Raw genomic sequence first — 24,198 nt, forward strand, 5'->3', positions numbered from 1 at the left:
GCTCTCCTGGTTACTTTATTGGTATCTCTCCTTTTCCCAACCTACTCTTCTCTCATCACCCAATCAAGACAAGAAGTGAGGTATGTACCTCGTTGTGCACATATTGGAGAGTTGTATTTCTTTGCTCTGAAATAAACAAAGTACTTACATTTCTTACTCAAAGAAAATTAATACCAATTAAATTGTTCAGAATTAGAATACAAATAGATTAGTGGGAGGATGTAATAGGGTACAAAGTCAAACCAGGCCTGAGAGCAGGAGAAGTTTATGGACCTACTGTATTTAAATAGGCACAAAACCACTTCATTTAATTTCACAAAGCACTCACTGGGCTTTTTTTTTTTTTTTAATCCTCACCTGAGGACATGTTTTATTGGTTTTGAGAGAGAGGAAGAGAGAGAGAAACATCAATTGGTTGCCTCCCACACGTGTCCCTACTAGGGATCAAACCCAAAACCTAGGTATATGCCCTGACCTGGAATTGAACCCAAGACCCTTTGGTGCACCTGATGATGCCCAACCAACTGAGCCACACCAACCCGGGTCACTGGGCATTTTTCATCCCACTCTTAAGTAACTTTCCTAAGATCACACAGGCAATGACAGACAGAATCTGAGAGCAGATGACTGTGATTTAATGCCCATGCTTTCTTCTCTGCATCGGACAGTGAAAAACACAAAGCGTATAATGAAACCGAGTACTTATCTACCATGTGACAATGCACACACACACGTTTTGACTTACCGGGCTGGCTGACACTTGGGGGGAGGAGGACGGGGCAAAGGGCTTGTCTGTGACCTCGGGCAGAGAGTGGTACGTGTCCTTCTCCTCCAGTCTCCAGTGCGTCAGGCCTGCGCAGGCACACAGAAGAGAAGCGAGAAGAGAGAGAACAAAAGTGTTTCTAGAGTAACATTTCTACCTCAAGAAAATGAAACGCGGGAAGTAACTAGCCTTTGACGGAAACGGTTCACATGAATGCCTTACCATGTGAGAGTCCTGCCTTCATGATCCAAGTATTTAAAGTTGAAATATATTACAAGTCAAGATCAACTAGCATAATTTTAAAAAATTAAAGACAACAATTTCTTTGTGACTAGTACAGGCTTATATGAAAGCAATGTAAAGAATTCAGTAACTTATGTATTTATTGAGCACCTACTGTGCCAGGCTGCGCACAGGGAGACTGAGACCCAAACAACAGGAAATCAAAGGAAGTTAGAGGGTGGTGAGCCTCTAACTGGAAAATTTAAAAATCAGATAGAAGGGAATATGCCATTGGGGGAAGGGCAGGTGCTGGTTTGGGACAGGGTAGTCAGGGTTGGCTCACTTCAGAGTAACAATTAAGAAGGAGTTGGCGCCGAGACCGGTTTGGCTCAGTGGATAGAGCGTCGGCCTGCGGACTGAGGGGTCCCGGGTTCGATTCCGGTCAGGGGCATGTACCTTGGTTGCGGCCACATCCCCGGTGGGGGGTGTGCAGGAGGCAGCTGGTCGATGTTTCTCTCTCATCGATGTTTCTGGCTCTCTGTCCCTCTCCCTTCCTCTCTGTAAAAAATCAATAAAATATATTTATTTTAAAAAAAAAAAAAAAAAAAAAAAAAAAGAAGGAGTTGGCCATTTTAGCCACATATGAGGCAGTTTCCTTACAGGGGGCAGAACATTCCAAGTTCAGGAAGCAGCCCATGCAAAAAGCCCTCCAATGAGAACTTTGTGGACCAACAGCCTCCCTGCCCAAACAGAGAAAGGCAAAGAGCGGCAGAGCGTGAGGTGAGGTCGGAGCGTGAGGTCAGAGTGTGCAGGACAGGCTCTCGCAGGCCTCCATAGGCCTCACAGACACTCCAAGGCCTAACAGAGGTTAGAGCCAAGGAGTCACGTGCTCTGACCCACCTCTAACAAGGAGCAGGTGGCTGGCTACTGTGCTGAGCAGATGGAAAGGTAAGTGCAGGGAGGCTGGGAAGAAGTTGCAGGAGCCCAGGTGACAGGTGATGGGGCTCCACTAGGGTGACAGCATGAAGGTGGTTGGGGTAGCACAATTTTCAGAAGACAAAGCTAATTCCTCCGATGAACTGATGTAGGAGTGTGGAAACGGAGCCACTGTGTAAAACCATTAGAACTAAAGTAAGGCTACCACAGCCAGTGGAGAATGGCTCCCAGAGAGTTCGCATTTCATTCATTTTGAGGCACCGGGAAAACACTGAGGTCATTTCTGCGCTATTTGCAATACCTGCAGGCACTTCCCCCGGCCCCAGGCACACATGGCGTGTGTGGGAGGCAACCAATCCATGTGTGTCTCTCCCCTTCCCTTCCACTCTCTCTGAAAATCAATGGAAAAATATCCTCTAGTTAGGATTAACAACAAAACAACAAAAGAAAGAAATACCTGCAGAAACACATCTATCCTAACAGCATGCAACCAAGTAAGGAAGCTACAGCTACCATGTGTTCACTTACAAAAACCACTCTAACCCACTGCACATGAGTCTCCCCGCCGGGAAATGCAGTTGTTATTAAAAAGAAAAGAAACTCTTTAAAGAGGGTGGGGAAGGGGGGAAGAGATCAACCAAAGGACTTGTGTGCATGCATATGAGCCTAACCAATGGTTAAGTTCAACAGGGGGTTGGGGCATCCGTGGGGAGGTGTGTGGGATGGGAATGGGGGGATGAGGACAAATATGTGACACCTTAATCAATAAAGAAATTAAAAAAAAAAAAACTCTTTAAAAATGTAAGTTTCATACCTGTTCCTGAATCAGACATCCAAAAATTTGGGCTCTCGTCTGGCTTACTGAGGTAAAAAGCACGAGGTGTTGTAGCAGCAGCGAACTCCAACTGCAATTCAAGAGGACAACTGTGAGCTGACAGCTAAACACCCCAGGCACACACTGCTGACCAAGGTCACAGGGCACAGAGACCTGCCAGGGGTCCGTGCACAACGCCTGGCTGGCCCTCTGGTTGCAAGAATGCAAAAAAATGAGAATTAAACAGCAAATAATTCTCTTTTCCTACATAATTTACAAACGTTAATTTGGGTTTTCTGTGGAGATGAGAGGAGAAAACTGGGAGCAGGTGTTATTCAATGAGTTTGGAACGAAAATGTGTTAATAATTTGCCGTCTACTTGCAAAAGAAATGTGAGGTGCCTAGAATTAAAGTCCTTTGGTATAAAAATGAATGTAAAAGCTATAATAATTTGTCTTATCATTCAAACTACATTAAATCAAATCAACTCTGAAAACCACAATAATTAATATGAACTTTAAATAGTAGACTACATCTTTTTTTAAAATATATTTTTATTTATTTCAGAGAGGAAGGGTGAGGGAAAGAGAGATAGAAACACCCCTACTGGGGGACTGAGCCCACCAACTAGGTATGTGCCCTGACAGGGAATCAAACCGTGACCTCCAGGTTCATAGGTCGACGCTCAACCACTGAGCTCACTGACCTGGCTAAGGGTTTTTGAAAAACAATTAAATGAATTACTCTCTGTTTAAATGTGACATTTGCAGTTGAAAAAGAATTAGGGCCTTTACAAAACAGTTCATTTTTTCTAGTATTTTCTCCCTCATTAGTTTTGATTTCTGGGAAAGAAGCAAGACTTGGGGCCAATCCCTGTTTCCACTCCTCTGTGCCACCAAAAGGCAGAGATGTCAATGGAACAAGCTGACCATGACATTTGTGCAGATGAACAGGTAGGAAACCTGGAGCGACGTGACGCGTCACCCACCTTCTCCACCGGCACTCTCTGGGGCTGCTCGGTTCCTTGCGTGGATCTGGGACACCCCTCTTCGGCATGGGCTCCCTTTGGGTGGTTCTGCTTCAGCTTCTGTGCCCATGATGTTATCGCTTTACTACTTAAAAAGAGAAAACCAAAATGACTCTTTAGATGTCGTCCTTCCCATGTGAAACTAAATACACGCCAACACCGCATCAGTGGAAAGGGCTTTGAGTTGTTTTCTAAGAGCAAAGAGCGGAGGGACATTATGGATTCACCTACATTTCTTTTTCCAGTTTCTCATTCCCAAAGGCAAAATGAACTAAAAGACCAACAGCAATCAGCAGTACGTACAGTCTACAGCCGTCAACCAAAGCAAAACCACGCAGCGACGCTTCAAGCTCTAAATCTATCTCTAGAGTGAGCACATTTATTCCCGTGGACTAATAACTAACTGTGTGTGCACAAGACTGGCTGCTATGGCTGCACACCTTACTTTGTGGCACATTTCAGACATACAAAACTGGAAATTGAGGGGAATCTACATAATTTTAAATGATTTTTTGTTTTACAAACACTCAGCTATAGTTTCCTTAACTAAAAAAAAAGTCCCTGGGTCGCCCTAACTGGTTTGGCTCAGTGGATAGAGCGTCGGCCTGCGGACTGAAGGGTCCCAGGTTCGATTCTCGTCAAGGGCATGTACCTTGGTTGCAGGCACTTCCCCCAAGGGGGTATGCAAGAGGCAACTGATCTATGTTTCTCTCTCATTGATGTTTCTAACTCTCTATCCCTCTCCCTTTCTCTCTGTAAAAAAACAATAAAATAAAGTTAATTAATTAATTAATTAATAAAAAGTCCCTGGGTCAATCAAAATGTTGTTAAAACTTACAAATCTCTTCTTATATATAAAAAGACACACAAAAGCAAGTACGCTTGTCTATAGTTTTTTTAATAAGATATAAACTTTATATCTTATATCATGCCTGGAAGCAAGATCTCAACAGACTGAGAAAAATGCTTCTTGCTTGTGTATAATTTCTGATTTCCAATTACATGAACACGTGTAACAAAATCCCACTGTGGACAGAGTCCTATCCTGCCATTCTGAGCAAGTTTATAGTGACTAGAAACCCTAGAAGGCATTTTTCTGGCAAGGCCTCCCTCCCACCTTAAGAGTTTAGTCGTCTTATAACATTGCAAATGGGAAGAGCCCAGCCCGGGTGGCTCAGTGGTTGAGCATCAACCTATGAACCAGGAGGTCAGGGTTCGGTTCCCAGTCAGGGCACATGCCTGGGTTGTGGGCTCAATCCCCAGTGTGGGGCGTGCAGGAGGCAGCCGATCAATGATTCTCTCTCATTATTGATGTTTCTATCTCTCTCTCTCCCTCTCCCTTCCTCTCTGAAAGCAATAAAAATATGCTTTAAAAAAAAAGGAAATCTTTAGTATATAGTATGCTTTGTTTATTCCAACTTCCACAGGCACTAAATGAAAGACTTTGGTAAAACAGATAAATGTTCAAATGCATCTCATTCTATTACAGTCCAATTAAAAGGAGCTTTATCTGCTAGATTCTAAGTGTATTAAACAAGTAAACGCCCCTCAAATGATGCAGAAACTCTACTTACCTATTTGTTTTTCCACTGTATACTTCCAAAATCTTACTTTCACCAAGAAACTTGTGTTCAAAATCACCAGGAAAAACGGAAATGTCTTCCTTCAACGGGTCACTGAACTCTTGGGGAGAATGGATGTAGAAACGCTTGTGTTTTCCAGCATCCACAGGAGACGAGGTCTGCAGGGCTGGCGCCCCGCACTGCCCCGCCGAAGCCTCCGTGTGCTCCATGAACTCCTGGGGGCCCTTAGACGTGTAGGTATTTAACTCGGAGACACAAAAGGTCCCATAGCCACTGCTCACTGAGCTGCTGTCCACATTGCAGTCTGGCTGTGACGGGGATGTTTCCTGCTGCATGTCAGGTTCTTTAGACTTGGGGTAAGTGAGGACAGACTCATTTCTGTCACTGTTTTCAGAAAAGAACCCCATCTGCCTTTCTGAAGGTCGGTGTTCACTTAGAGAACTTCTGCCATAGGAAGCCCACGAAGCACTGCTGCTCTGGAACTTGACTAAATTCTTTATTTCCTCCTGTACCCGCTAAAAATAAAAAGTAACAGGTTCAGGTAAGAAAGTATATTAAACATCGCACTTTTATAAACGGTATGAAAATAGTGTTCAAAATACGTTATTACTCTCAAGATAATCCATATGTTTTATCTTGTTTATAAACAAAGTTGATATAAAGTACTAATTGGTTCTATAGATCTTACATCTAACGGGACACCCGGTGTAAATAACAACTTACTTGGACTTGGTTGTGGAACTGTTCCTGCTGGGCCGCTATCTGTTCTTGGCACTGTTTTTCCACCAAGTTGAATAGTTGTAACCACCTGGCCTAATAATTACACAATATTTTAGTTAAAGATCATTTTTAACCTAATATTTCACAGAAGAATTCCTCCAGTAGGAAAGGGTCTTTTTTTTTAATGTAAAATTTGTAAGTGGAATTAAATAGTTGTAAAACCATATTTAATGCAAAAATACAAGTTCATAGGCTTGGGGACCCCTTTCTTATGGGGTAAACCTTAGTTTTCCAACTGGCATCTTAATCTGATGTTCTCTGTTATCATTTTGGATTAAACAAGAATGGGTAGGGGCACCTTACAGTTGTCTCATAACAACTACTGATTTTCTTAAACAGTGACTTATACCCCAAAAAATGAATCCAACATCTTAAAACAATAAATTGTTTGGTATTATGAGATTTTAACCCCTAATTTATTTGTTCTTAAAGTAAAAACACTTTCTTCAAGTCAGGTATTGAAGAGTTTAAAGCTGTACAGCTGAAACAGGACTAAAAACCCCCGAGCTGGCCTGCGACTCCTTCCCAGTCCTGACCCACCCACCTCCGCAAGCAATTAGTGCTCCTGTAACTGACCGGCCGCTGTGCTTTCAGTCACGGACGACACGCAATAACCTACAATGTCACAGGAGCGGCCATGAACGCGGCTGCCCTGGGTACAGCCTCCCAATGTCTTTCCTACCATTCCTTCCCGGCCCTGCACGATCTGGCTCTCACACCTGCAACCTCCTCTCCTCCTCTCTGCCCCTTGCTCAATACACACCAAAGTCGCTGGCTTTTCTGTCTAATCACGAATATGTTGTTAAGACACACTTCTGGCCCTAGCTGGTTTGGCTCAGTGGAGAGAGCATCGGCCTGCAGACTGAAGGGTCCCAGGTTCGATTCAGGTCAAGGGCATATGCCTGGGTTGTGGGCTCGATCCCCCGTGGGAGGCGTGCAGGAGGCAGCCGATCGATGATTCTCTCTCATCACTGATGTTTCTCTCTCTCTCTCTTCCTCTCTGAAATCAACAAAAATATATTTTAAAAAAAGACACATTTCTGACCATCTTTTTCACGTTCATTCAATATCCGGTTAATATGTCCAGTCACTTTACTTTAGCACTAACTTCAGTGTCATGCTCTACAGGATATCTATTTCTAACAATTCAGACTTAAGTAGAGGCATGTTTATAGTTATTTTAAATTTCCAAAAAATAAAACAAAACTAGATACCTCGCAGTTCTTCCAAAGTTCCGAATCAGTCCTGCTGTGCTGTAGCTCTTGCATGAAAGAGGTGAGGGCTTCAGCTGTGCCTTGAATTACAGCTGGTCTGGTCTTCCCTGAGAAAGAGGATACCCCATTTGTACTAAGGTGGGGGCTACTTCTGTTGAAACATAAATAATTCAAATGGTTTTCCTCATTCTACCAGAGTGTTGAATAATTCAGCAATTCAAGATTTAGCAGAGCAGTACAAACCACTGATATTTAATCCTTCTTAATGGCACTTCATTTGTTGCAAATCTGATCACAAGTTTGCCCATGAAAGAAAAATAGCAGTAAAAAGACAGACAGCATTTAATTTTTTTAAAAGAACACAACAAAAAAGCCTTTTTCAAAAGTGAGAGGATACTCGGAAGTCCCAGCAGAAAACAAAAGTTTCTGCTAAACAATAATAAGCAACACCTCCAGCCCCTCTGATCTAAATTATTGCAGAGGACGGTTTGCCCCCTTTAAGAACAGCCCTTTAGTGTAATGAAATTCTTTCCCCGCTGTCCAGAATGACAGTGGAGTCTTGTTCATTGGATCCTTCTAATTTGGCGTGATAAGCTGATGCTTATCTTTGCACATCTTTGAATAAAAGTTGTGCCAAGCAAATTAGCACCCAATATTGAGGACGAATTTAGCCTATTCAGTGTGTAAAATACCACTGATTCTCTTCCAGGAGGAATGCCTTTCCAAACTGGAGATGAGTTCATTTCAGATTTGTTTCAAACACAAAAAGCATAATTAAAGACATTAACATTTATTTAAATTCCAATCGCTGAAAGGCCATTTTCATTTCTTCATTGGTACTCTGCTTTGTTTCACAAGAATGTGTGAGAGAGAGGACACTAATGAAAATAACAGCAAAACAGAATTAGAAGCAGAGAAAATATTAATAAAAATTCAAAGGATAGAAGGACAGAATCTGCTGTCCATATATAGTAACCCAATTTAAATTTGGCCAGTTGAGCTGCAGTCACAGTGAAGAGAGGCAAGCGCGGCTGCGTAATTTTCACCAGAAAGGCACATGTAGGTTCCTGCAGCAAATCCAACACTAGGTTCTGGAAGGGGGCTTCCCAGGGCCCGGCGGCACAGGAAACCAGCACAGAGCCAGCTTTTGGCAGTGGGTCTAGATTATCAGGCAGACATCTCTCTGGACCACCTCCCACGCCTGGTCTGTTTCCTTTCGCCCTCCTTTAACTTATGCTTCCTCCTATTGTGCGTAAAGGCATTTGCCCCTTTAACAGCAGGCACCAGACTGCCTTTTACACTTTATTGTGCCTGCCTTTTATAGCTGACCTCCTCTAACAGTCCCTGCCTCTTTATTAGTTTTCAGCTACTGTGAATTTAGAAACCAAGTAATCAAGCTTGTCAGACTATGTACACAATCAGAGCGAACAGGCTCTGATTAAAAACAAACCAAACATGAGATTGTTTTAAAAATAAAATGCATTGTTTGACGGACTCTATTTTGTCAGCTTGGTATGAGGTGTTGGTTTTTTTTTTTTACTTCCTAGTATTCAACTTTAATTGCTATTTCCAGATTGGTGAGCTATTTCTGCAATATTAAACATTATTGATCATGTTAACTTAAAAATGTAGAAATAGCCCAGCCAGCATGGCTCAATGGTTTGAGCGTCAACCTATAAACCAGGAGATCACAGTTCGATTCCTGGTCCGGGCACATGCCTGGGTTGAGGGTTTGATTCCCAGTGGGGGTCGTGCAGAAGGCAGCTGATCAATGATTCTCTCTTGTCATTGATGTTTCTCTCTCTTCCTTCCTCTCTGAAATCAATTTTTTTTAAAAATTGAAATAATATTTAGGCAACTAAATTTTAAAGATATTCTTGTAATTTACTGAAAACCAAAAAACGGTATAAAGACCACTGCAACTAGCAAAAACAAGTTCTTTCTCACAGTTCCCCATGCAAAAGTACATACCTACCTCTGGCAAAAATAAAAAACATGGAAGTGCTAAAACTATTATCTGTCCCTGAACAGTTACTGATCATAATTTTATTTTTTAGTGCAAATCAGTAACTATGATACTGTTTGAATAAATTGATAATCTATGCAAATAAGTTTATTATTTGTTAATACATGTTTAAAAAATCTATCTATCCCATTCTTACCTATTAGTACTTAAGTTCAGTCCAAGAGAGTAGGGAGAATTTTTTATATCAGATTCTACAGAAGATGAAGTTTTTTGTAAGGGTTTCACCAGGTCAACATCTTCCATAGTGTACAGAAACTGTTATGCTCTCTCATTTGAAAGTGTAGGTTCTTTCACTGTCTGAAGAAACTGAATCCGGGTCATCTTCAGAAGCTTCATCGTCTACAGGCATTTTCAGTTGCTAACATTCAGAACTGTGAAATATCCTAAGTTCCCAAGACTCTGAAAATGAATGGGGGGAAAAATACTACTAAAAAGCCACTAAACCTATCAACTATCTCTTCATGACTTTGGCAACTGTGATCCTTTTATACAGTTCTACATTAAGGAGAGCAACATCATTTCCAATAGCCAAAATGCAGAAACAACTCAAATACCCGTCAACTGATGAATGCATAAACAAATGTGCTATATCCATATAAAGGAATCTTTGCAGCCATAAAAAGGAAGGAAGTACTAAAAAGAGGAATGAAGTATGGAGATATGCTACAATGTGGATGAACATGCTACAATGCAGATGAACATCCTACAATGTAAACAATGAAAACATTATGATAAGAAGCTCAGTAAAAGACCACATATTGTATGATTCCATTTATACAAAATATCTAGAATAGTCAAATCTACAGAGACAGAAAATAGATGAATGTTTGCCAGGAGCTGAGGAAAGAGGAGAATGGGAGTGACCAAAACAGGTATGGGTGTCTTTTGGGGGCAATGAAAAGTTCTGGGATTAGATAGTGGTGATAGTTACACAACTCTATGAATATACTAAAACCCAATGAATTGTATACTTTAAAAGAACAAACGTCATAATCTGAAGGTCGTGAGTTCGTTCCTCACACGGGGCACCAAAAAAAAAAAAAAAAAGAACAAACGTTATGGTATGTGAATTATATCTCAATAAAAATTTACAATAGGGGAGGATTTGCAAAATAGCATCATCTTTTCCAGGTAAAATTTCAGAATTGTATGTGTTTAATAATCAAGGTTCTAGACACAATGCTACTAGGTAACAACTTAACATGTCCATTTGTTTAATAAATTCTACAAAGTATCCATGTTTATTGATTTACACAATGAGTAGATGAAAAAGAACTGCTTAGTATGTGACTTGGTATTAAAAACAGCTGATTAAACGGCTCACCATGGTTGTTTCCCTCCAGCTGGAAGGTGAGGTGGAAGGAATGCATTTTGCACTCCACAGCCTCTTGTACCCTGTGCATGCATTACTTCTTTAAAAATAAACTAATTGCCGGGTCAACTAAAACTGAGCTGATACTAGGTATACAGAGTCAAACAATATGCCTCCTTCTTGGGAAATTCACCTATTTTAAAAACACACACACACAAGACAAAAAGAAAACCTTGCTGCTTACAAAAGGTTAAGTTGAGGGAGTGAAATAGAGAAAAATGATCTAGGACTCTGGTTCCTCTAGGTTCCCACTTCCTAGGGCCTAGTGTTTACAAAACATCATCTCATCGAGGAACCCTGTCCTTCAGGGACAGGTGGGGAAGCCAAGGGTAACCGGACCCAACTCGGTGGATTTCTCCCCAGTGGCTTCGGCCCATCACCAACGACAAATGGGGTATTGAAAACGTCAGGGGCCGCACCTTCCAACTGGCAACGAAAATACCTGGATTCAAATCACCTCGCTCTTCTACCAGGAAGAACCACAAGCTCTCTAGGGACGAGGACCTGCAACCCATCTATTCTTCCCCGGCTGAGATCATCCGGATGCAGGAGATCCAGATGGAAAACCACTTTAAATGCGACGATGCTTCGCCACCAGCGGGGTGAGGGGTGAAGGTTAAAAGGGGGGAGGGGGGGAGATACCCCGATATACAATGCAAAAAAAAAATTTTTTTTAAGAAAACGTCATGGGGAATAGATAGTACAAAGACAGTTTTATATTTCACAGCAACAAAATATCATGCTTTTGGTCCTCCCCCCGCCCCGACCCCTAAGCAAAAAAAAGGAAAAAAAAGAGTTGGGGGAGAAGCGAACGGCTGATGGGGGTCTGATGCTGCTATAAAAGTTAACGTGCAGTTTTGCTTTGCTGGGAGGCCGACGGGGGGAAGGAAGGGGTGATTACAGAGGTCGGGAGGCCAGACCCCCATGGCTGGTGCGGGCTCTCGGGTCAACGTGAGAAGGCGAGGGGGGACGCACGCAGTCAGTCGCCTGAATGCAAGACCATGGTCCCATCCGCTACGACCGTGATTCCTCAAGTGAGCGAAGCCAAGGAGAGGAGGAATTCCCCAAGCCCCCCGCCCCGCCCCTTGGGGAGAGGCACTCTGCAATTGGGTCGCGCGGGTGTCACTCAAGGGCACCGAAGCTAGAATGGGCGCCCGGCCGCAGGCAAAGCCCCCACACGCCCGAGGGCTGGGGAAAGGCTGCGGCGTGTGGCCGTCGTCTCCCTGGCCCCTAGCCCCTCAGCACGCGCAGGGCTCCTCTAAGGCTGTGTCTTCTAAGGCTCGTCCCCCCTGTCCCCCGAGACCGGCAGCTCCCTGCAGGCGGACGGCCGCTTACCTGGCCGCCGACTCAATTCAGCGTCGGGCGAGCGGCCTCTCGCGACCGTTAAACTTCAGGGAGCGTGCGCGCGCCCGGCGCCTCGCCGGCGATTGGCCGCTCGGGAGGGGGCGGAGACACGGCAGCTGCGCGCGCCGCGACCTCCCACTTCCCTTCCCGCAGCTCGCGCGGAAAGCGGTGGTCCAACGCCTGGGAACTGGTGCGGGGCGTGGTCGTCTTCAAGCCCTCTCGTCTGATTGGTTCTCTCGCAGCTTTACCGCGGCCTCAACTTCCCGCATGCGCAGTTGGTAAGAAGGCGGCTGGGAGCCTCGGCTGAAGCATGGCGCATGCGCAGACGCGAGATCGCCGTTGCGATCCTCTGCTCGGCGGTGACACTCGGGTTCCCACCAGAACTTTGGGGGCGGAGGCCAATCGTGGGGTCGGGTAAGTGTGCGCGGAGAAATCAGGCACCCACACGGTCACCCACGATTGTCAAGGGCTCTGGAAAGGGGACGGGGAGCCCGGACGCCTTGAGTTTTCCGGTTTGCGACCCTGAGTCGCGCAACCTGTTGACCTGAGGCCCTGCTGGCGGTGCGGTGGAGCCGGTCCAGACACCTGAGCTGTTTTCCCTGGACCTGGTGTACCCTGGGCTGCGGGGGGTCGGCCTTGGCGCTCTTCAAGGACCAGAGGCGGGGGAGGCGGGGGAGGAGAGGAGAGGAAAGCCCACGCCCTGGAGAAAACAGGACAAATGGACCGATCCCCGTGGACTTGTTCAGCAGAGCCTTATAGCGCCCGTAGCACGCAGCAGGGCTGTTTTAGGCCTGGCACATAGTAGGTGTCCGCGTCGCTCTTGTCTGATCTTTCAAAGGACTAGACTAAGATACCGCGTCCCTCGCCGTGGGCCCCAAGCCCCTCTCATTCGCTCTGCTCCGTCCATGTTCTTCAAGCTAGTTAACCTTTCAGGAACTTGCAGCTTTGAGATTTCCCTCCAGGTGTCCCGAGAACTGTACACAGTACAGGGACTTTGGCTGTCACTTAGAGGTGCCTGGAGCAGGCAGGACTTCGGAGATGTGCTTGCCCTTGGCATGGGGCAGCCCATCGCATCCGAGCCTCCCAAGAATCCCTAGCAATAATGTTTCAACTGTAAAAGCATCAGTCTCTCTCCAAGACCTCATGCGTGCCTGGAAGATGTCAAGCTTAAATAAATCGAGCCCACCCACCCCAAATTGTGTTAATCCACATGTCGATATTATGCTCATGTGATACCTAACCAAAGTCCAATTATTTTTTTAACTAGAGGCCTGTTGCACGATAATCGTGCAAGAATAGACCTTCCTTCCCCTAGCTTCACCGCCAGGGAGCCTGCAAGTCCTTGCTCCGGGTGGAGCACCACTCCTGTAGCTCCCTCCACCGCCTCCCCCTCCTCATAGCAGGCATCCAGCCCCTCCCGGCACCTCTGCGCCTGTATATGCAAATTAACCTGCCATCTTTGGTTAATTTGCATACTCACTCCTGATTGGCTGTAGGTATAGCACAGGTATGGTCAGTTTACATGTTTGTCTAATATGGTGCTTTTATTTCATTCTTTTTTTTTTTTTTTTTTTTTTTTTTAATATATTTTATTGACTTTTTACAGAGAGGAAAGGAGAGGGACAGAGAGCTAGAAACATCGATGAGAGAGAAACATCGACCAGCTGCCTCTTGCACACCCCCCACCGGGGATGTGCCCGCAACCAATGTACATGCCCTTGACCGGAATCGAACCTGGGACCCCTCAGTCCGCAGGCCGACGCTCTATCCACTGAGCCAAACCGGTTTCGGCTTATTTCATTCTTTTAACTATGTTTTTCTTGATTTGGGAGAGAGAGGAAGGGAAAGGGAGAGATAGAAACATCGAGAGAGTAACATGGATCAGCTGCCTCCTGCACACCCCCCAGATATGTGTGGGACTAGGAATGGAACCAGCAACCTCCTGCTTCATGGGCCCATGCTCAACCGCTGAGCCACACTGGCAGGGCGAAGTCTTTAAATTGACAGCTTTATAGCGGAGATCTTTCCATCTTTTACATTGACTGGGATAAGATCAGGCTATTCAGTAACAGTGGCTGCTAATAGCTTGAAAAACTTAGTGCCTGTTAACCAGGGGGTTATTTTGTGTCGTTGGTTTTTATATAGAGTTTGTCATCGGGGGACCAGTTCTCCACAGCAAAAGAGGAGGAACTCTAAAACTTTAAATCTAAAGTTTATCCATTAAATATGGAAGGAAGTGATAAGGTATACATTTAAATATGGATTTTTTTCATCTTTCCCGAGCTTTGTGACTTTTCTTACCATATTAGGCAATCCCTGAAGATCTCTAAGTTTGAAGCAGGACTTGTTTGATGAAGGTGGGTTTTTATCTTTCCATTTGAACCTGCTGGGAAGTCCAGCTGTGCTGTTGGCATCATAATTTGTTCCTTGGCACCTGCTTTCATAGACCACAATTATGACCTCACCAAACAGTATGTCTTTGGTACTTTCAAGGTTTCCAAGTACTTCTTGAATGGGACCATCCCCAGTAAAATAATTAGCAGGTCACTGTTCTAGAAGCCTTTTCACTCTGAGCTCTAATCAAATAAACGCCCATGAAATCGTAAGTTTGCAGAGTGGGTCTGAGCTCTGAGATCACAGTGTGTGTGGTGTGTCAGAGGTTCCTGAGCTCCGTAGTTTAGAGATCCGAAGTGCTCACTGCTTCACATATGTGGCAACATGGGATTTTTCTCACCCCAGCTGGTATTACTACCTCCGTTTTACAGATGAGCAAATGTGGCCAGAGTTGCATAGAGAGTTGAGACATTGACACAGGTCTCATTGACTACAAAGCAATATAGCCTTTCAGGGGCCAAAAAAATGAGAGGAAGAGTCAAGAAGAGAAAGTTGAGGAAAATGAGCTAACACTTTAAGGAGCTGGGGAAAGGACGGGTCTGCAGATGTTACGAAAGGTAAAGAAACAAGCTGTAGGAAGGACCGATTTAGTTTTAAAAATGGACCAGCTGCCCTGGCTGGTGTGCTCAGTGGTTAGAGTGTTGGCCTTCGAGCCCACTCAGGGTCGGGAGTTCGATTCCTGGTCAAGGGCAAGTACCTGGGTTGCAGGTTCGATCTCCAGCCCTAGTCAGGGTTTGTGCAGGAGGCAACCAATCAATGTGTTTCTCTCACATTGATGTTTCTCTCTCTCTCTTCCTCCTCCCTCCCTTCCACTCTCTCTACAAAATCAATGGGAAAAGTATCCTCAGGTGAGGATTGAAAAAAAAGGCGGGGGGGAGGAGGACCAGCTAATGTTCTTCCAAGATAAGTCTGAAATAACCCACATAGTAGGCATCACTTTATTGGTATCAAGTACACTCCTACTTGAAAGTGCTTTGAAGACATTTGAGTCCCAAACAGAAGCCATCATTATGGATGTTATGGGATGAATGGAAAGCTTTTCTCTTTATCTGCTTCATTGTTGCCTCTTGAACTGAGCAGCAAGAAGCCTATTAAGCTTCCACGGGACCTCTTTCCCCCCCAAATCCAAGATAACAACTCTGCATTTCCTGCTCAACCCATTATGCTTGTCTTCTTGGAGAACCGAGTCTCTGTGAGCACTTCCTGTGGGAGAGCTGCTTCATCCTCAGGGTAAGCCGAGCCGAGGACAGGCCAGGGTCTGTTTCGGGCCTGAGCCAGCCCAGTGGCTCCATTTGGGAGGGTTCGCTCTCAGAAGGGTTCCAGGCAACTAGAACAGGAGGATGAGCGCGGTGGGAAAGGCAGAGGGAGGCTCCCTTTCTGCAGGGAGCACAACACACCTTTGCCACATGAATGAGTATTAAGCATTTCTCAGAATCCTCCTCCTCTCACGGAGCCTCTGGTGCCATCAGCTGGCCGTTTTGACGTTTTAAAGCTGCAAGGTTGCAATCAGCCTTTTCAAGCTCACTGGGCTTGGTCTTTGCCCATTGTTCTGAGACCTGACTTCTTTTTCTTTTTTTTTTTTTTTCTTCTTCTTCATTGATTTCAGAGAGGAAGGGAGAGAAATAGAGCGATAGAAACGTCAATGATGAGAGAATCAATGATCGGCTGCCTCCTGCATGCCCCCTACTGGGGATTGAGCCTGCAACCTGGGTATGTGACCCAATGGGAAACCAAATGGCAACCTCCCAACTCGGGCTATTTTACTGTTTTTAATGGGACTACTAGAAAATTTAGAATTTCACACGTGGCTTGCATTCTGTTTGTATCAGGCAACGCTGTTCTAGCACATGAATGCAATGGGAGCCATCGGCCCTAATCCAGCTTCTTCATCCCCTTGTTCCCATTTCACCTTCTCTGTGAACTCAAATCAATATTTCATTTCTTTCTTTTCTCTAAGTAGCTTCACCCAGCTCTTTCCTTTCCACCTCCTCCATCTCTTTAACATCCTGATCCTGGGATTTGCACCCCGCAAGTGGGACACTCTGACAAGCCTTGCTCAAAGCCCTTAGCCGGGCCCTCGAAGTGGCCAGCAGTACAGCCTCCCCTGGGAGCTGGTTAGAAAGGCAGAGCCTCGCCCGGCCAGAGTGGCTCAGTAGTTGAGCATCAACCTATGAACCAAGAGATCACGGTTTGATTCCCAGTCAGGGTACATGCCCTGGCTGTGGACTCAGTCCCCACTGTGGGATCAATGATTATCTCTCATCGTTGATGTTTCTATCTCTCTCTCTCCCTCTCCTTTCCTCTCTGAAATCAAATTAAAAAAAATTTTTTTAATGCAGAGCCTCAAGCCCTGGTGACCAGCATCTCCTCTAACAAGGTCCCCGGGGAGTGTGTGCCCCCGACAGGTTGAGTGGTGAGAACCGTAACCACCGTCTTTCCTAAAGCTCCCGTCTTGGGTCCTCTCCACATCTGCTCCTCCAGTTCGATTTGAGGACACTTCTGTGAGGTCAGGCCAAGGGGCACCTAATAGAAGCAGGTTCCAAGGCCCCATCGCAGGCCCTGCAGGTGACTTGGGCCGTAGAAAACGCGTGAGAACCACAGCTCCGCAGCAGGTCATCCATTCCGGCCCACCCAGATGGACATCTTACCTTATCTTTTATGCTACAGGCCCCTTGGGCTCCCAGGCCCATGCCTGGCTCCTGGTAGACATTGAAACTATTATTGAACAAATTACCATTCCCTCTGTAAAGGCCCGGCACCTCTTGTCTCTAACTTGGCCAAGTGGGAAGGGGCTGGGACAATGAGAGGCTTTAACCTAAACTGCAATCAGCAGTTGTGCGCTGAAGCTGCCGGAAGTGAGGGTGGGCGCCAGCCCCGAACTGAAGCTGCCACTCCCAGGAAGGAATCGGAGCTAAGCTCTCCCCACCCTGGTGTCCCCTTACTGGCACTTCTGTCACCTTTTTTCTTCTTTTTTAATGTCACGATGAGCTCTAATTTCAGCTGCTCTTATTGTTCCCTGAAGATTGGGAGTTGCTCTGCGGTATCACAAACACTGAAACCCAATCCCTGATCGTCGCTGAGCTTTGGGGAAGTGGAACCATGGGTGTGTTTGTCATTTACAGCTGTCCTTGGAGCAGCGCCAGAGCCCCAGGAGATACCAGAAGGATTCGGGCTCGCCGATTGGCTGCTGGGATTGGCTGTTAGACAAAGCAGCCAGTCACCGGGCGCTGGGCACCTTCCTGAGCTCCAGTTGGTGGGAGCCTCCAGTGTGCGAGTCGGCTCTGAAAGTGGGACAGAAAGGTAGAGATGTGAACCACACTGCGTGACAAAGCAGCCCAGGAAAGCACCCCCCCCACACACCCCCCCTTTGTCTGGGGGTTTCGCCTCATCTCCCACTCGCTTCCTTTCTTTGTCATCGGCCCTACCCCAGTGCTGTCCCACCCGGTCACATTCACTCACTCACGGAAGAGAAACCCCAAGAGACGCGCTGGGCTCGTGTTCCGTGAGGAATCTAATCCAGGGACCAGCCGCTGTCTGAGGCACAAAGGAATCCTGTCCTGCGGGTTGAAAGCAGAAAGGAGGAAGGAAGGGGGAGTCTGGACAGGGACGTGGTCTCGAATCGTTTCTAGGAGGTGGGTTCTTTGTTCCGCGATGTCGGGCAGAGTGCCCGGTGTACGGTCTGTCGTGTTCGTTCCTGAGGAGACTCCTGAAATGTCGCACACGCGACAGACACAGGAGCATTTGGTGGGCACACTGCTTCTAAACAAACCTCTTCCCAGCTCTGGACCCTCACCACCACGCCTTCCTGTCCCCGACGGCGGACCGCACTGAGCGCAGGCTTCTCACACGGTTCGAGGTGGACCACGCACAGTCATGGAAGTGAAAACTAGCACTGGCCTAAGGCTTGCAAAGTGTTCTCTGTAGAAATAGTAGAGATAGAAAAGAAGACTATCCCCCAACACTGGCCGGGTAGCTCAGTTGGCTAGAGCATCATCCCGATGCACCAAGGTTGCGGGTTCGATCCCCAGTCAGTACGTAGAGGTATCAACAATGAATGCATCAGTAAGTGAACCACAATGGATGCTTCTCTGTGTGCGTCTCATCAGATTTTTTATTTGTTTTTTTTTCTTTTTCTACTCATCAATTTTTAAAATATATATTTTTTTATTGATTTCAGAGAGGAGGGGAGAGGGGGAGGTAGAAACATTAATGATGAGAGAGAACCACCGACCGGCTGCCCCCCACACGCCCCCAACCGGGGATCAAGCCCAAAACCCGGGCATGTGCCGCGATGGGGAACCAAACCTTGACCTCCCAGCTCATAGGTCAATGCTCAAACACTGAGCCATGCCGGTCAGGCTCAAATCAAGTGGCACAATCGTAGTTCTCATACTCCGCTGGGCAACAGGGGTTGTGCTAGAAACCAATCTCATGCCTTCAAAGGAACCACAAAAGCGCCCCCCCCCCCCCCGCCCCCAGCACTCTTCCTCTGGCTCTGCGCCTGCCTGGGCTGCCTGGATGGGGGCGAAGGCTTGTTCCCCCATTCTCCAGATGAGAAGGCCGCCCGCCCAGGTTGTGACTTGCCCCTGTCCACACGTAGATCTTTGAAGAGGTGACACCTTTCAGGTTCCTGCCTCCCTAGCCCTCGAAAGAAAAAGAAACCGGAGCCTGTGGGCTCACCGTCCTCAAATCTTACTCTCAGTACCGCTTTCTTTTTACTGCGTTCCCCCTCCAGCTAGACTGAGCTCCATGAAGACAGCCTAGCTCTTTTTCACCGCCCGTGGCTCACAGAGCACCTCGCGTGGTGTTTTGAACCTGCCAGGCGCCTTCATGCAAGTCGGCTGGTTCGGTTGGATCACGTCATTGGCCGTGCGTCTGAGGCACAGGTGTTCCTATTCAGACCCAAGAAACTGGAAACATTGAAAAACAACCACCATGACGTTGATGGATAGTGAGTTACTGTGTCCCACTGTCTAGGCTCAGCCATTCACAGGCGACTGCTCACTGTCCTATGTTTGGATTTCAGAGACTCCCCAACGTTGACATAATGTCACCAGACTCAGCTCCCACTTCTGCCTTGATGTGCTGGTTAACACTTCATCAAATCACAGCCCTGTTCTTCTGAGCTTCACACTCAAACCCTCTCCTTCCTGAGAAAACAGCACCTCTGGGGGCCTTGAAGATATTTCTGGTCCAGCCCGGCCGGCGTGGCTCAGTAGTTGAGCATCAACCTATAAACCAGGAGGTCACAGTTTTATTTCCAGTTAGGGCACCTGCCTGAGTTGTGGGCTCCATCCCCAGTGGGAGGTGTGCAGGAGGCACCTGATTGATGATTCTCATCACTGATGTTTCTCTTCCTCTCCTTTCCTCTCTAAAATCAATATATATGTTTATATGTATGTATGTGTATATATATATATATATATATATATGTATATATACACACACACACACACACACACACACTCTGAGTGGCCCAGATTATTATGATCTCTGAACACATAATAATCTGGCCACTCAGTGTATATCCTATATAATAAAAGACCATTATGCAAATTGTCCCCTCAACCAGGAGTTCAACCAGCAGGCAGGCCGGCCAACTGCCCATGTCGCTCCCCCTGGTCAGGCTGGCTGGACCCCACCCATGCACGAATTCATGCACCAGGCCTCTAATATATATATATATGTATACACACTGAGTGGCCAGATTATTATGCATTCAGAGATCATCATAATCTGGCCATTCGGGGTGTGTGTGTGTGTGTGTGTGTGTTTACGTCCATTAAAAGGTATTTCTGGTCTGTTACAAGAAATATTTACCGCTGGGCAGGGTACGGTCAAGTTGTGTGTCTTCACTCACTTCCTAATACCCTCCCTACGAGATGGGTGCTCATCGTCTGAACTGGTTTGTCAGAGTTGCCCTGGGACCTGAAGTGGACGTGGGAGCAGGGCCTCTCCCTGAAGGGCTGTCTCCTTGTCTGATCCAGGTCTTCGGCTGCCCATGGGCACCTTGGGATCATTTCGCTTTCCTGGCCCGCTGACCAGAATGTGCCCCATGCCTTGGGCACGCCAGCCCCGGGAGAAGCCGTCATTGCTGTCCCTGGTAGCAAGAGTCCCTCCGGTCCAGGTGGCGGGCAAGAAGGACCAGCCTGCCCAGCTCTCCCTGGAAGAGAGTGACCTTGAAGAGCAGTTTGTGAAAGGACATGGTCCAGGGGGCCAGGCAACCAACAAGACCAGCAACTGCGTGGTGCTGAAGCATGTGCCCTCGGGCCTAGTCGTCAAGGTAGGGGCAGAAGCGGGGTGGGGTTTTCTGAGTTCACTAGAGGGCCTTGCACATCTCCTCCCCTGCTCTGAGCCCTCCCTCCCCGAGGCAGAGCCTCCTGTGCAGCCTCAGCAGCCTCCTCCCAGCCCCTCTGGAGCCAGGTGCTTGCTGCCCTCCTTGAACTTGGCAGGCAGCAGAGTTCTCGTAAAGCCACGGCTGCCGATGGCTGCAGCACTGCTGTGGGCGCCACCTCCCTGAGCAGCCAGCAGGCCTGGAGGTCTGCGAGCATCCTCTGTCTTAGGGGCCCGGCTGCTGCCCTCCATCTCCTTGGAGGCCAGTGACGCCCACCCTTCTGAGCATGAGATCAGACCAGCCATTCTCGGCGCTCAGGAGCATGTACGGCTGCCTGTGGGAATCTCCCTTCCCTATAAAAACCAAGCTCCCGTATCCCCAGCTGTCAGCACACCTGACCTTCTAGTTCCGTGGTCGGCAGACTGTGGCTCGCGAGCCACATGCTGCTCTTTGGCCCCTTGAGTGTGGCTCTTCCACAAAATACCACGGCCTGGGCGAGTCTATTTTGAAGAAGTGGCGTTAGAAGAAGTTTAAGTTTAAAAAATTTGACTCTCAAAAGAAATTTCAATCGTTGTACTGTTGATATTTGGCTCTGTTGACTAATGAGTTTGCCGACCACTGTTCTAGGAAATGGTGGCCTCGGGGCAGGGGGACTCCACGCTGCGTGTCCAGAGGCCCGAAAGGCAGCCGAGCCTTGAGATACAGCCCAGCTGAGGGCCTCGCGTGCTTTAGCTCAGTCCTCACAAGCCCCTCCGCCCCTTCCTCCTGGCAGGACAGGTAAGGACGGGAGGCACGGAGAGGCTAATGCCCTGCCAGGCCCTGCCAGCTCTCCCCGCCGAGCACATGGCTTAGTCTTAATCACTTCTCTTCCCCCTTGACGACCTGTCATTCAGGAGCCACAGGGAACCTCCTGAAACCTGACATCGTTTTTGTTTAACCTGTTTTATATCACTTACTCCAAATCCTCTCCGTGCCATTCTCTCACCGACATCTCAGAATGCCTATCGGCAGCCTCGCCAGCCTGGCCCCACGCTCAGGCATCACGTGCGAATGCTGTGGCTGATGGTAAAGAGCCCTTTCCCTCTGGGACAGACGCTGACCTTTGCACACAAAGTGCTCGTGCCCTGCCCACAGCTAGACATTTCAGCTTGTCTTCAAAATTATTTTGGGACTGAAAGTTATTTAAAGGCTACCGTGGCTTCTAAACAAAACACTCCCAATATGAAACAGGCGCTGTGAAAGCCACCTCAGACATGGGTGTGGGCCAGGGACACGCCCTTGCTTTGTCACCCCTTCGCTGGGATTCTTGCCGGGTGTCCTTGCCCCCTGGGCCCGCCCCCTGTGCTGAGTCCTGGGGTCCCGAGAACCAGCCTGCGGGCCTCAGGTCACGAACCTCCTCTCCCTCCCGCAGTGCCATCAGACGAGGTCCGTCGAACAGAACAGGAAGCTGGCTCGGAAAATCATGCAAGAGAAACTGGACATTTTCTACCACGGGGAAGAGAGTCTCGCCTACAGAGAAAGACGCGCAGCAGAGAAGAAGAAGCAGGAAAGGAAAAAGAGAGCGAAGGAAACCCTGGAAAAGAAGAGACAGCTGAAGCAACTCTGGGAGTCAAGTAAGAACTCCATGGCGGAAACAGCAGGCTCTGAGTGAGGAGCCGCCGGAGCCTTTCAAGGAAGAACAGGGGGGTCCCTCCCCCGCGTGGCTACAGGGCTTCCAAAGCAGTGTTTGATGCGTTTAAAGTGTCAAATTGTTTTACGTGGCAGACTGAATAAACTGGATAGAGATGTTCTTAAATAAACCTGAGAGAAACGCAGGCGGTCCTTGCGGGAGGACAGTTGCTGTTTGGGGGAGCGATGGGGGGCGGGACTGCATCATCATCCTGAGAAGCAGCTCCGAGGGGCTGCAGGTGGCAGGCAGTTCAATTTCAGGGCCTGGGCTGGAGCAGGAAGGGTGTCGCCTTTTGTCTTTATGCTCTACATTTGGGTACCTTATTTATTATCAAAGGTTAGAAATATAAAGGAGGACTATTTTTTTAAAGTATGACTATTAAAAAGGTCCATTTCTATGGAAAACTGTGAAATTGAGACAAAGATTAATGACCTGTAGGGTAACCTCCTCATCCACTGGGAGGTCACTGCTCAGTGATACTTAGAGGTCAGCTTAATGTCAGTTAAGAGAATAAAAAACAAGACGGCGCCCTAGCCCAGTGGTCGGCAAACCGCAGCTCGCGAGCCACATGCGGCTCTTTGGCCCCTTGAGTGTGGCTCTTCCACAAAATACCACGTGTGGGCGCGCACATACAGTGCGATTGAAACTTCGTGGCCCATGCACAGAAGTCGGTTTTCAGCTCTCAAAAGAAATTTCAGTCGTTGTACTGTTGATATTTGGCTCTGTTGACTAATGAGTTTGCCGACCACTGCCATAGCCGGTTTGGCTCAGTGGATAGAGCGTCGGCCTGCAAACTGAAAGGTCCCAGGTTCGATTCCAGTCAAGGGCACATGCCCAGGTTGTGGGCTCGATCCCCAGTGGGGGACGTGCAGGAGGCAGATGATCAATGATTCTCTCTCATCATGGATGTTTCTATTTCTCTCCCTCTTCCTCTCTGAAGTCATTAAAAATATATTTTTTAAAAAAAGCAAGACTTCAGCCGAAACCGGTTTGGCTCAGTGGATAGAGCGTCGGCCTGTGGACTCAAGGGTCCCAGGTTCGATTCCGGTCAAGGGCATGTACCTTGGTTGCGGGCACATCCCCAGTAGGGGGTGTGCAAGAGGCAGCTGATCGATGTTTCTCTCTCATCGATGTTTCTAACTCTCTATCCCCCTCTCTTCCTCTCTGTAAGAAATCAATAAAATATATTTAAAAAAAAAAAAAAAAAGCAATACTTCAAAGATGTGCAGGTTAGTAAGTCACTGGCCCCACTCGCTGGTTACACCACGTGACCAAGTAACCTCCGATGTGGAAGTGGGCGCATCGTCCCGTGTGGATTTACAGGTAGGCCTATAAGGGATGAGCTTCCCGAAACCTGATTTGCTTGGGAGTTTGTTCGACACCATGAAACAGTCGCTATGAAAGCGACTTTGTCCTTTGCCCTTAACGTTGTTGGGGCTGTTCAGGCAGGTCCATAGCCTGGCTTGTTGGAACGCTTCTCAGGTTCCCGTAGAAAACTAGCAGGGGAAAGACCCGTGAGGGGAAAGACCCATCAGAGCCTCCCTCACTTCTGCATCCAAAGAAACTGACCTCTAAGGCAGTGACCTCGTGCAGAAGCTCAAGTGTCCTACACGAGGCTCTCTAGACCTCTGGGTGCAGTGGGCAGACCCTTCCCCACTCCAGCTTCCACCCAAAGGTCGCCAGGTCAGGCACGAACAGTGCACAAGAAGCCGTAAGGGCG

General features: G+C 47.4%; 2 protein-coding genes across 11 annotated transcripts in view; one reads left to right on the plus strand and one right to left on the minus strand.

Annotated features, from left to right (window-relative positions):
• Positions 1 to 14,490, minus strand: part of MPHOSPH9 (M-phase phosphoprotein 9) — a 43,386-nt gene extending 28,896 nt beyond the window's left edge. For 5 of the 7 annotated variants that reach the window (XM_054712592.1, XM_028147113.2, XM_028147106.2 and 2 more), the window contains exons 1-8: positions 12,073 to 12,114; positions 9,502 to 9,764; positions 7,340 to 7,490; positions 6,069 to 6,158; positions 5,337 to 5,860; positions 3,724 to 3,850; positions 2,736 to 2,826; positions 746 to 852 (exon numbers count right to left, since the gene is read on the minus strand). In XM_054712592.1, the coding sequence (XP_054568567.1) occupies positions 746 to 852; positions 2,736 to 2,826; positions 3,724 to 3,850; positions 5,337 to 5,860; positions 6,069 to 6,158; positions 7,340 to 7,490; positions 9,502 to 9,608 (1,197 nt within the window). In that variant the 5' untranslated portion in view covers positions 9,609 to 9,764; positions 12,073 to 12,114. Of the gene's footprint in view, positions 1 to 745; positions 853 to 2,735; positions 2,827 to 3,723; positions 3,851 to 5,336; positions 5,861 to 6,068; positions 6,159 to 7,339; positions 7,491 to 9,501; positions 9,765 to 12,072; positions 12,115 to 14,382 lie in introns of those variants that run through there. The other 2 variants (XM_008142896.3, XM_054712593.1) reach the window with 2 other exon arrangements.
• On the plus strand, positions 12,226 to 22,624 carry MTRFR (mitochondrial translation release factor in rescue). 4 transcript variants are annotated; one of them, XM_054712602.1, is made up of 3 exons: positions 12,226 to 12,359; positions 20,463 to 20,758; positions 22,221 to 22,624. In XM_054712602.1, the coding sequence occupies exons 2-3, from the start codon at positions 20,477 to 20,479 to the stop codon at positions 22,458 to 22,460; spliced, it is 522 nt and encodes a 173-aa protein (XP_054568577.1). In that variant the 5' UTR covers positions 12,226 to 12,359; positions 20,463 to 20,476; the 3' UTR covers positions 22,461 to 22,624. The 4 variants fall into 4 exon arrangements, with proteins under 4 accessions (XP_054568577.1, XP_028002916.2, XP_028002917.2 ...); XM_028147115.2 differs by lacking the exon at positions 12,226 to 12,359 and adding an exon at positions 12,366 to 12,495; XM_028147116.2 differs by lacking the exon at positions 12,226 to 12,359 and adding an exon at positions 17,598 to 17,775.
• Positions 22,625 to 24,198: the final 1,574 nt, after the last annotated feature.

This window comes from Eptesicus fuscus, chromosome 23 (genome assembly GCF_027574615.1).
Source record: "Eptesicus fuscus isolate TK198812 chromosome 23, DD_ASM_mEF_20220401, whole genome shotgun sequence".
NCBI lineage: Eukaryota > Metazoa > Chordata > Mammalia > Chiroptera > Vespertilionidae > Eptesicus > Eptesicus fuscus.